At 41.3% G+C, this 12,731-nt stretch overlaps 1 protein-coding gene across 50 annotated transcripts in view; it reads left to right on the forward strand.

The window, feature by feature from the left end:
- The window catches only part of MAP2 (microtubule associated protein 2), a 249,859-nt gene that overhangs the window by 207,929 nt on the left and 29,199 nt on the right, over positions 1–12,731 (forward strand). For 24 of the 50 annotated variants that reach the window (XM_069781951.1, XM_069781956.1, XM_069781958.1 and 21 more), the window contains 4 exons: positions 1,897–2,154; positions 4,506–8,315; positions 8,564–8,770; positions 9,199–9,333. The exons of 8 other annotated variants lie outside the window; for them this stretch is intronic. In XM_069781951.1, the coding sequence (XP_069638052.1) occupies positions 1,897–2,154; positions 4,506–8,315; positions 8,564–8,770; positions 9,199–9,333 (4,410 nt within the window). Of the gene's footprint in view, positions 1–1,896; positions 2,155–4,493; positions 8,316–8,563; positions 8,771–9,198; positions 9,334–12,731 lie in introns of all 50 variants that reach the window. 18 more of the 50 variants (XM_069781975.1, XM_069781999.1, XM_069781989.1 and 15 more) reach the window with 7 other exon arrangements.

Here is a 12,731-nt window from a genome sequence, read left to right on the forward strand (position 1 = left end):
TTCCAGTCATGTGCATGTACACCTGTTGAAAGTGTGAGATCTCAGAACATCTGGGGGGGGGGGGGGGGGAGGGAAATAAGCTGGATCATCAGTGAAAAGATAGGCATTATGAAACAGCCCTCCTCACTTGCTGCCTGTAAGCTAGCAGTCTGTTTGGCATAAAAGTCTGCTGCACAAAGGAAGTCTGTAGGATTCTTCCGTTAAGTTGGCAATAACTTTCTACTTTGGTGAGTAATTAGTTTTAATCATGTGGCATTGTGTGAAGTGTCTAAGGAAATGGAGGTGTATACCTGAAATTGTTCCGAGTACAATGAGAGGCTTTCCTTAAAATTTTTTAATTGAAAGGGGTGCACGTATAAAACTACATAAAATTGGAAAAGAAAAGTAAAACAAGTTATTCAAGTCAGGACCTCTTGTAGCTGAACACTTCCTGATCTGCCAGGCTGCTTTTACAATCTGCCCATGTGTAAATATCCCTGTAACATTCAGGCATTGGTCCAGTTCTGATTCTGAATCTTCTGGCTTCTGTTCATTTAAGATATAGTATCTAACCTTAATTACATTTTTATATGTTATTAATAATGTGCTGTACTTTACATAGTGATATTTTGTCAGCCTCAAATAGTGTTTGTGTTCCTTAAATCACTTTTTAAAGGCCATAACTTAAGTGGATGGATGATTGTCTTGTTTTCACTGGGCCAATCTCAGGGAAAAATCAAGCCCTTGTGAAGAGGTTTTATTTTAATACCAAGAGGCTGTATCCAGCCCCTTCCAGATTCGAAACTACTTTGTTCTAAGTCTGATTCAGCAATGTCCTTAAACATGAGACGCACTTTAAACCTGGGAGGTCATCAGGTTGACTGCGGCATGGCTGCTGGTCAGCTGCTTAAGTATGTTGCTGAATCAAAGGTTTCACACTTAATCCTGACTTCTTATCGGAGGGGACACTAGTAGAGCACACTAATATTCTGCATGAGTAGCAAAGGCAGGAGTACAGTCCAGAATGGAGACTTTCTAATCATTCTTCTGCTATGGCATGAGTAAAGACTCCTCTTGCTATTACTGTACTGACCCTAACAGCCCATAGGCTGAGTGATTTATTTTAGAAATTCAGATGAACAAATAGTTATATTGCACTCATTGGTTTCTTTGATGTAATTGGTGACGAGGAGCCTGGGGGCTAGTGGGGAAACAGAAAAGAAATAAAGAGTCCTTGTATCAAAAATGTGATTTTCACATACAGAGTCCAGGTGTCAGGCAGCCTAAGGGAGAAATTGTTTATAAACCTGCTCAGGGTAGGAATCTTGGCTGAATTCTTGCAAAACCATTACTTATCAGCCATGCACAAGGCTTATTAAGACTGTGGAAGTGGCTCAATATTTTGTCAAATCCAGGATTCATGTGCTAGATTGACTTGCTGGCATTGAGCAGTCAGTATTGCCAAGGTCAGTGGAAAGAAATTAATGCCTCATACCTTCCTCCACCTCAATTGAATGTCTTGTACTGGATTAAACAGCTCATTTATCAGAAAAATGTGTGTACTTTGAGCTCATTGATGCATTGGTGTTGTCAGAGCCATCCATCATTCAATACCATCTCCATTTGCAATGAATATTTGACCCACAGTCATCTTTGGGAGAGGTATACCTGTAAAACACTTTCAGCTCTCCTCTTACAGCATAAATGTGCTTCTCTGGGGGAGGCAGGTTTGTTTGTTTCTTTCCCCTAAGTAAGATGCAGTTCCACAATGACTAAAATGGGCTGGATAGCAGTCCTTTGACACAATTAAATCCAAAATGTTCAGAGCTGAAAGTGTTATGTAAAAGCAGTCCTGTGGAGTTGTGTGCTTGGTGTTTACTGTTGGTGTTGATGTCGCCTCCTTTCTCCATCCCCAAGAAGAAGAACCAGTAGAGAGTCCGATGGCTGTGGAAGCAAAACCTGCTGCTCTTCCTGGGAAGCAACTGGGGAAAGAGTACGGGCCCATTGAGCCTTCGGACCAGGCAAAGGGCCTCTGTGAGGGTCAGTCGGATTCTGGTTTGGAGACCAAAGTGTGTCATGAAGACAAAGTGGCAAGTGTGGCATCCAGCAGGGAGAGTGTAACTGTTGTGGCGGAAACACCCCTGAAAGACACATCCCCTTCCTTGGCTGAGGAAGGTGTGTCCTCCTTAGGTTTGCATGTGTTTGCTGCCAGTAAATCCTCCTCCAGCTTTCTCCAGTGCTTTCCCAGGCTGCTTCATTTGCTGTTCTTCCCATTTATTAGTATGACTGCTCTTGTTATTATGCTTGAAGAGTGTGTAGCAGATAGTATGATTGCATAGGTGCTGTATGACAACATGGTTTCCCACCACTGCAGCCGATTCCTGATTTTTTACTTTGCCATGATAAAATATGCTTTGCAGCTAAGCCGATTCCTCTGCGTAAGCCTTTTCCCCCATCTCAGATGTGTTTGCCAGTCACATTGCTAATCTGTGTATATTTTTTTTTTCTTTTTGGTGCAGAGATTCATCTGCTTTTCTTTCAAAAAGTACATTTATTGACTTTGACTATGACATAAAGAGGCTTAAACTGTAGAAATGTTTTCATTTGCAGTGTGCAGGTTTTTTGTTTGATTCTTTTTTTGATGTGTGCTTCAGTGCATTCTGGTTTAGCTTCCCTAAAGCTATCGCTTCTTATGTCATATCCTTGCCATTCATTGCAGTCTACCCCACCTCTCCTCAGTCATTGCCAGAACTCTGATATTTTGTGTCTTACATTATTACAAATGTTTAACGCTGCTGGAGTGTCCTTCTTAGGCAAAACCTCCATCACTTCCACTGGGATGTTTGCCTTCATAGTGAAGTTTAGGATTGGGTGCATAGGGTGAAGTTCTGATCTGCTTACTGAACAAAATATTTACTGCAATCAGTTGTCTTTCAGTAGATAAGAACTAGGCTTCAAGATCTTCCTTTTAATGGTATTTCTCTTCAGCCAGTGCAACAAGGTGTAAAGACACATTTTGCAGAGTAGTGATGTACCCATTCACTGCCTGGCTAAGAAATGCTGCATTTGGGAGGCTGGTGTTCTGGTTGGCCCAGCTAAATATTAAATTCTTTTGGCAGTCCGAATATGTTTTGATGCCATTGGTATTGTTCATTTGCACTACAGTAAGAGGCATAGTAGGATACATAAAGAAAGTCAGTATCTAGCTGTTTAATTTCTGTGAAACGAGAGTGACATCAGCTCAATGGCCATGTTTTTATACTTCATAGGGTTTCAAGTAAGTCACCAAATGTGAAAACATAAAGGAGCAAAATTACTGTAGTTGTAGACCTCTGGTTTTTCTACCTGTAGAGTTTAGAATGGCAGTTGCTTTTTGGACTAAATGTTAATATATGCAAATATTTAAAGAATGACTAATACTTTGATACTATTGTTCTAAAAAATTCAGATACATCAGAGCAAAAAGATGGCTCCATAGTCTTTAAATCAGATATGAGGAGATTCAGAGCTGGCCCAATGCTGCTTTTAACAAGCTTTAGAAAAATTCATAAAACCTTTTTTAAAGATTACTGCAGAAAGTTCTGCCACATTCTGCAGTATCTTTCTTCATATTTTTCATGATAGGAAGATTTCCACATTTTCCATAGGATATTAAAAAAGAACAAGCTATTAATGATTAACAGAGCATGTATTAAAATAATGAACTAGGTATTACTCCCTAAAATATAGTGGCAGACCGTAAGAGTATCATTTCTAGTTTCAAATTAACTTAATTAGGGCCTGATCTAGTGTCATTGAAACATGCCAAGTATTCTTTGTCTTCAGTTACAGCTGAAGATGGCTGGCCATTTTGAAGACCAGACCTTCAAGATCTGGGACTACTAATAGCTCTGTTGCTGATTTACACATACCGGTTTCATGACAGCAGTGAGATTTTTGTCATTTGCCAAAGTGAATGTCAGAAGTTGGTACAATTGAAAAAACAGCCTCTTCTGACACTTGCAAAACCTTTTGTATGCATTATTTCTTCAGTTTAGGCTGCATGTAGAAGAAAAATGTAAAAAAGATACAGAAAGGTATAACTCTATGTTTTAAATGTCAGCAACAGACAAAGGTACTATCGATTAGACTTAATCTTGCAGACTTTACTAATGCAAAACTAGCATAAGCTACAGAATCCAGCAAAGCATACCAATGAAGTGAGGATTACTTGTGGTTTTGCTGTTGTATACAAACCACAATGATGAAGAATTCACATGAAATCATCTCATTTCACTGGTCGCATATTTATATGTGTAAAACTCACATTTTCACTATAAAACCTCATATATTGAAAGGAAACTAGGATTTAACACTTTAAAGCAGATTTCTAGGTGGATGGTCTTGCTGCATGTTTGCATCTTTCTCCCTGTCCTTTCCATCATTCATACCAAGATGTTGTTGTAAGCCACATGACTGCCTGCCTGTAAGTGCTTTAAATAATTTTGTTATAAAACCCAAACAAACTACTTCAGATTTACTTGCAGCCACGAAGATGGAATTCCGTGTCCAGGAGGGCGCACGCCCTTTCGCAGCAGAACCATTAGACACAAAGCAACATGAATCTGACAAAGACAGTAAGACTGGTGAGCAACCTAAACATGATGGCTTAGTTCCACAGCCAGCAAAAACAGAGGCTGTAGATAAAAAAGATTCACAGAGCAAAGACAAAGAAAAAATGCCTTCACCTCTATCAGAACAGATCTTGGAAACTGATTCACAAAAGAAGGGGGAAGCCAGTTTTGCAGAACCTGCTGTCAAGCCTCCTGCTCCTCAAGAACAACAGGACTTGTCATCTGAACTGCCTAAAGGGAGCGAAACAGAAGAAAGGACTGCAGATGTGCCCTCATCATTCAACCAAGTTATGTCTGTGAAATCTAAATATGACCTTGAAGATGTCCAAGATCTTGACATCAGCCATGGTGAAAGTTCTCTATTGCTGTCAGAACCCAAGGCAGAAGCAGCCAAAAGTGAACTTCCTTCAGGCCCATCTCCTGCTGTCTCCCAGCAGCTTCCACTCAAAGACAGTTCCAAAACAAAACAGGAACCCACTGACCAACTGGTTGCCAAAGATCTCACTAAAGATGAACACATCCACAGAGACAGGACACTAGCTCTGCAAGAAGTCTCAGCAGTAACTGTAGATGGCCTGAAAACGCCAAGCACCCAGAAAATCCCTGCATGGGGGGAGGAAAAGGACATGACCAAGGATGAGAGTGATGAGGAAGAAAGGTATGACTTCTACGATAAAGGGGAGGCTCGAATATTAGATGATGGTAAATTTGCAACAAAACCTGAAGTTAAGACGCTTTCTCTAGACAAAGCAGACTTTCAAAAGGATGGTGAAGCTAAAAAGTCGCCTAATATTTTCAAAGCAGAAAAAGAAATGGACCAAAGGGGGCTCCCAGCAACAGTAGACATGAAAAAGGAGGTGCAGCCAAGCACACAGGTACCCCCAGCCCAGTTAAGCCATGAACTGACCCTTGAGAAAACAGTAGAGCACCCTGATACCACTCAGTTATCCAGAATAACAGAGAAAGCCCCTGAGGCACCAAGTTTAACCACTGACAAGGCTCCTACTCTAGAAGCTTCTCAAGAGCAAGATGTTAAAAAAGATACCAAGGAGGATAAGACAAGTGTTTCAGCTCCTCATCAAATTAAAGAGGAGGAGGATCGATCAGGAATGTCGAAGTATTTTGAAACCTCTGCTCTGAAAGAGGAAGCCTTCAAAGCAGATGCTCTGAAACAAGGCAGTGATTACTATGAGCTAAGTGACACTAAAGAGAGTATGTATGAGCCTCATCAAACAGATCGTCCAATACCTGAAGACAAAGAGGAAGAGGAGAAAGAATTGCAGACAGAATTGGATCATCAGCAGAGTATGCCTGCTCATGAAGTAGGGTACAGTACCCTGGCTCAGAGTTTTACACCAGACAAATCTGAAGAACCAAGTTCCCCAACAGAAAGAATGTTCACTATTGACCCCAAAGTCTATGGGGATAAGAGAGAACTCCACAGTAAAAATAAAGATGACCTAACTCTGAGCAGGAGCTTGGGACTTGGAGGGAGATCTGCAATTGAACAGAGAAGTATGTCTATTAACTTGCCCATGTCCTGCCTGGATTCAATAGCTCTAGGATTTAGCTTTGGTCGTGCACATGATCTTTCTCCCCTTGCTTCGGATATTCTAACTAACACTAGTGGAAGTATGGATGAAGGTGATGACTACCTGCCAGCAACCACACCAGCATTGGAGAAGGCCCCCTGCTTCCCCATTGATAGTAGAGAGGAAGATGAGCACATTGAAGAAGAAAAAGCAATGGCAGAAGAAAAAGTCCAGTCTGAGATCTTGGCCGAATCACCATTCCTGGCCAAAGATTATTACAAAAATGGGGCTGTCCTGGCTCCTGACCTGCCTGAAATGTTAGACTTAGCAGGGACAAGATCTAGATTAGCCTCCGTGAGCGCAGATGCTGAGGCGGCGCAAAAGAAGTCAGTTCCTTCTGACACTGTTGTGGAAGACAGCAGCACAGCCCTGCCACCTGTGACAGATGAAAACCACGTAACTTTAAAAGCTGAAAGTCAGCTGGAAGACTTGGGCTACTGTGTTTTCAATAAGTACACAGTCCCACTCCCTTCTCCAGTTCAGGACAGTGAGAATTTAACAAGCGAAACCTGTCCCTTTTACGAAGGCACAGATGAAAAACTGAGACGCGGCCTAGCTCCTGACCTGTCTTTAATAGAAGTGAAGTTGGCAGCAGCTGAAAAATCAAAAGAAGAATTCCTCAGTGAAAAAGACTTAGGTCAGCATGCCACTGGTGAGTCCGTTCTGGTGAGGGACTTTGAGCAGGAGAAAAAAGAGAAGCTGGATACTGTGCTAGAAAAAAGTGAAGATCAAGTTGACTCTAAAGAGGCCTATCCCATTAAAGGTGCAGAGCCAGAGAAGACAAGACCTGAGGCAATTTTAGAAATGAAAGAAGAAAGTGTGGCTGATAAAGTTCATGTAACTGATGATACCATGTATGACAGAATATCAGCTTCAGAGATAGCAATAGAAAAGGATGCTGTTTCTTTGTTGATGGAGAAGGAGGAGAAGACTCTTAGTGTTGTTCCTGAAATGGCTGAGATAGAAGCTCCAATTAAACCAGATTACAATGCTATAAAGCACGATTTGGAAGTGGCTGCAAGGAGAGCTGACCAAGAATATCAGAGTCACTTAGATGCTAAGATCAGTGACGTTGTTTCTTTCCCTTCAGGGAAGGACAAAGCCTCTATTAAAAGAGCAGAGCCTGAACCCAAAGACACTCAACAGGAAGATCAGACCATCTTGTCCAGAGAAGAAGAGGATGCAGATGTACTTTCCAAGACTGAACCTAGTTATGTGAAGGACAGCACCAAACTGTCAGAAACAGAAATTAAGGAAAAAGTTCCTAAGCCCGATCTGGTACATCAAGAGGCAGTTGATAAAGAGGAATCTTATGAATCTAGTGGAGAGCATGATCAAGCCCAAGAAGGTTTGAATGGAGAATCCTTGAAACCAGAGGACATCAAAGCAGAACCTCCAAAACCTCTCATGTCTGGGGAAGAGACTCCTGCACAGTTACCAGCAAAGGAACCTTCTGTGGAGCTTCTCCTTCCAAAAGCTGAGCCTCTCCAGGAAGAGCCTGCTGAGATTCAGATGGAGAGCATACCACAGCCTGCAGAAGGAACTAAAAAGACTCCTGATACACCTGTGAAACCTATGGAAATCCAAAAGCTGCTGCCATGTGAATTGGCAGCTGGGGTCACAAAACGGGAAGAACCTGAGGAAGAAGAGATAGAAGTAGGGCAAGAAGAAAAAGAGGAGGATAAACAGCATCTTATATCAGAAATGCCCCCAGAAATAGACTTTGGGAAACTTACGGCTGAAGAAATGCTAGCCAAGGGTAGCCCAGAAGCACTGCCTGAACTGAAAGGCATTATTGAATCCGTGGTGACAGTAGAGGATGACTTTATCACAGTGGTGCAGACAACAGTTGATGAGGGTGAATCTGCTTCTCACAGTGTGCGCTTTGCTGCTACTCAGCAGGAAGACATCGAAACAGGGGACTCCCAGGCTGAAGAGGAGCTGGAGGTTGAGGAAGTAGCTGACATTCAACCTGAGCCCAAGGAGGGCTCCCCAGAAGCTCCTGCTTCACCCCAGAGAGAAGAAATCCTGCTCACCGACTACAAGACAGAGACGTGTGATGATTACAAAGATGAAACAACAATCGATGACTCCATCATGGACACAGACAGTCTCTGGGCAGATACTCAAGGTGTGCATTATCCTTTCTGTTTTGTCTGTTAAATATTTTTGCTTCCAAATCATAATGATCAAAGAGCAAAATGATTATAGTTGTAATAGTAATCTCAGCATGTTTCAGAAAAAATGGTAAAATAGTCTGCCTTTTTTTATTAATCCATCTGCTCTGTCTTCAGCTATCTTTTCCCTGCTATACGGCAGTATTGTTAACATTTGTTACTAATGTTTTGTTTGTTGTTATAATTTGCTCTGATCCTACAGATGATGATAGGAGCATCATGACTGAACAGTTAGAGACTGTTCCTAAAGAGGAGAAGGCAGAGAGAGAATTGCGAAGATCATCTCTTGATAAGCATAAAAAAGAGAAACCTTTTAAAACTGGGAGAGGCAGGATTTCTACTCCTGAAAGGAAAATAGCTAAAAAGGAACCTAGCACACTCTCCAGAGATGAAGTGAGAAGGAAAAAAGGTTCATTTAACACTCCCTATTACAATATATGTTTTCTTTTTTTTTTTTTTTTTTTTTTTTTACTATTGTACAGTACTATCCGGTTACTCTGTTGTAGATGATGTGCAGCTTAATAGTATTAATGATAGTGCTTTTTAATGAGACATTGTACAACTATATGAAAAGCCACGTGCAAGGCTCACTGCTCCACTGGTCCTGTGTCATTGTAGGCATCCCCACTGATCACTGGGTAACACATCTGAGGTTAACGCACCAGTGCTCCCCCTCTTCTGACTTAGGATTTGTTCACCCCAGTAGAAGCGATGCATTGGGTTGGAGTTGTGGAGCAGTGGGCCTGCCACTTTATGTATTGTCATATGAAACTGTTTGCTGTTTTTTTTCCTGATTCTATGTTTTTGTGTTTTTTGTTTTTTGTTTTTTGTCTATAGCAGTGTATAAGAAAGCTGAACTTGCTAAAAAAACTGAAGTTCAGGCCCACTCTCCCTCCAGGAAAATCATTTTAAAACCTGCTATCAAATATACTAGATCAACTCATCTCTCCTGTGTTAAACGGAAGCAGACAGGTGACTGCATTCTGTTCAGTTATGCAATGTGGCTGGCAAACATAGACTTTTTTTTTTTTTTTTTAAATCTCATGGCTATAGCAGCTTATCTATTTTTTTTTCCTCCAAGAGTATCAATCTTCACAAATAGTATTGCTTTTTTAGTGTTTTCTATCATTGTTCTTTTCTTCTTTTTTTCCTGGTATTTGTTTGTTTATTTAATGGAGGCCATGATCATGTATGCTTGTCATTGCTTGGACCTCCAAGTGCTGTAGTTGTAACTTGGCATTGTGCTTATAGTATGGTGTTATAGGAATTTCTACTCATCATTTTGTTCTTTTTTTAAATTTTTTAATTACACTCTTCTTTTTTTCTGGTGGGAAAATGTTGACAGCTTAAACCATGGTATGCATTTCCATTATTTTGCTTTTTTACTCTCATGCATAATAAGAAGTGTTTCAGACTTATATTTTGTTGATTGATGTTATCTGCATTGACACTTCCCAATCTGTCACTGATGTTTATGCTGTACAGTCAAAATCTACAGGGGGAATCCAGCCACATGCAGCATGAAGCTGAGAGAGAAGAAATCTGGGCTCACACTACGAACGCATTCCAAGCAAAAATCTTAATATTTAGTAGAGGAAGATGAAAGGATGAAACAAATGATTCCTGTTACATCTTGATAGGTGTATCATTATTTAGAGGACCAAAAGAACACCTTCAGCATTTTCATCATATTACTCGTTGTTACTGTGAGTTCAGGGTGGAAAGATGAACATCTTGACTTTTCTGGTGATCTTTAAAAAAAAAAAAAAATTTGCTAAAAGAGGCCAGGTTTTCTGTCATGTAGCATAGCCGCATACTGCAGTGCAGTTGTTGATGAGTGAAACTAGGGCTATTAAGTGAAGAACCATGCACAGCAATGCAGAACTACATAGGCCTCTTCTCATGGCTTAGAAATTAAGAAGAGGATTTATTACCCATCCTATAGTTAAACAGTGCAATACCGAAAGTGTTCCTAAGAAGTCGTTCCCATCCAGTTTTGCACCAACGAGTCACTCCTATTCTAAATTTAGACCAGTCTCAGTATGGAGGTCTGACTAGTGAAAATACAGCGAAAGGACAGTTATGCAAGGGGAGCTTTAATATCATGCCCCCACTGTATGAAGTGTGTATTGTCTCCTGGTTGTACTCCATTAGGACAACAGAGCTAAATACTTGGTCCCATCGCCTTGCTCCTGTGAGGGAATCTGGTCCTTTTACTTCCCCCTGCCATGAGAAATGAAGCCAGGGAAGGAAGGGCTGATCCAGGCCCCTCTGTGTTGCAGTGATGGCTCCTCCTCAGTTCACAGTCTCTGGGCTGTCTTAACTTGCACTCTGGACCCCGGGGGTTCAATCAGCAGTGGAAGTGTGGGGGTGGGGGGGGGGCAAGTGTCAGTTTTGTAGTGTTCTCAACTTCATCTACACTTCTACAGCCATGTGGTCAGTGCTGTCTTGCCCTCAGGTACTCTACCACTAAATCATCTGAACTCTTCTGGCCCATAGCATCCCGGAGAGGCCTGAGTCATACCAATAGACTTGCATAAAGAAATCTGCCGGTGCCTTAAATGTGTGCTGCTTGGCAACTGTCAGAGCTTTTTCTCTCTCACTCCAATACGTAGTGAAATAGATGTATAAGTCAAAGTGAAAAATGTAATACAAAAATGACCTCCCAGTTCATTTAAATCCTGAGATAGAGAACAGCCAAAATGATGGAACCAGATTGATCATAAAATTTTCAGTAATGTGGGTTGAACTTTGAGGTTCGGTCTCTAAAGCAAAGGAGCTTGAACCATGCCACAAAGTGAACAAAAATATCTCTTAAAATGTTTCACCATACTCAGTGTTGCTGGAAAATTCACAGTATCCCTTACTCTCTTCTACCTCACCTTTTTATACTTACTGATGGGACTTGAGGGGAGGCCATGAGAAAGAGTGCAGTGCCATGTGATATCCTAAGAGTGTAGGTGGCCATATGTTAACCTACATATCCCAAGCCTGAACCAGTCATCCAGCTCTTTCCAGGATCTGGAATTTAGAGGGACATTGCCTTTCTCCATTTTCCTTTTACATAAAATATAGCACCGTTTCTTGAAGCCAGTTTCGACTGTCAGTGTGTCCTATTTGGAATGGTCTTGTCAGCTTTAGTGATACGTGGCCAATGGAGCCCCACCAAAAGTCCCTTGGCAGTGTAGTCTATACAGCTTCGAGTGTATTGCAGTCAGCTAAAACCTCCATGTTGCATTTGCTGTGACTTTAAACCAAAACATGTCCAGTCATAAGATACAAGTGCCTACAAAAAAAAGTTAGTATTTGCTCATATTTTCTGTGTAGTGGCCCAGGAAATTACATCTTTCCCATATTTCCCTTCAATACCAGAAAAAAATTTCCATGTCACTGGTAACCACTGGCAAATACTGGTAACTTACAGTGCCATATTTACAAGGGAGGGACTGCTTTTTAAGAGATTCATCCTTGCCATTTGAAAAAGAAACTGCGTGGCCAACTCTGAGAAAAGAGTTGTGAAGTCTTTGTCTTGACTGGTGTAGTTCCATGAATGAAACCTCAACCTGACTTGTTTTTTGTTAGTGGCTGTGGCTGTGAGATGCCACTGCAGTTGTGCCATCAGAGGAGTGTTTACAGTGGCAAGGCCAGGACAATTAACTGGTTATGAGCAGGAGTTACTATGTGATACGCTTCTGTGCCTTGTCTTCAATTCTGGGGTCACACCCTGAAGTAAAACATGTTTGTTGTGTATTTAAACTGGCAGCGGAGCCTGTAGAGATCTTTTGTTCAGATGGAGAAGTTGTGCTTTCAGGTAAGTCAGCACAAGCAGCACAGCTATTCTTTCTACTTCATAGAAGTATGAAGTCAGCCTGTGCCAAGGGAAGGAGGAAAGATGCTATTTGTGATTATTTAGGAGATGCAAAACAGAGCAAAACCAGCAGTAATAGGTGTTGTAAGATGTGACGCAGGAGGGCTGTGCTGTACTTATCCCTGTTACAAATTCAGAACTGAAGTCTGCAGTTATTTTCTTTTACTCTTCACAAGTTTTCTCTCCTACTCCTTCAATTTAAAAAAAAAATATTAAGAGGGGAGAACTAGAGTGGGAAGTGTGGCAGAAAACCAGGGATCTCCTCACCACGCCTGGAAACTGCATAGGGAAAGGAGAAAATTCATCTGTTCTGTCCTGTACATTGCACTAGGGTTGGTTTTACAGCTGGAAGGGGTTGGTTTTACAGTTGGAATGCAGTTGGGTTTACAGCAAAAGGTTGTCATCTGTGACTACTGTCCTGCTTCTGCATTTACTAAAGGCATCCTGGCACAGATGCCAAAAGATTTCACATCTAGTTTTTGTGTGGCAGATCACTTCCTGA

Source organism: Haliaeetus albicilla, chromosome 4 (genome assembly GCF_947461875.1).
Source record: "Haliaeetus albicilla chromosome 4, bHalAlb1.1, whole genome shotgun sequence".
Taxonomy (NCBI): Eukaryota; Metazoa; Chordata; class Aves; order Accipitriformes; family Accipitridae; genus Haliaeetus; species Haliaeetus albicilla.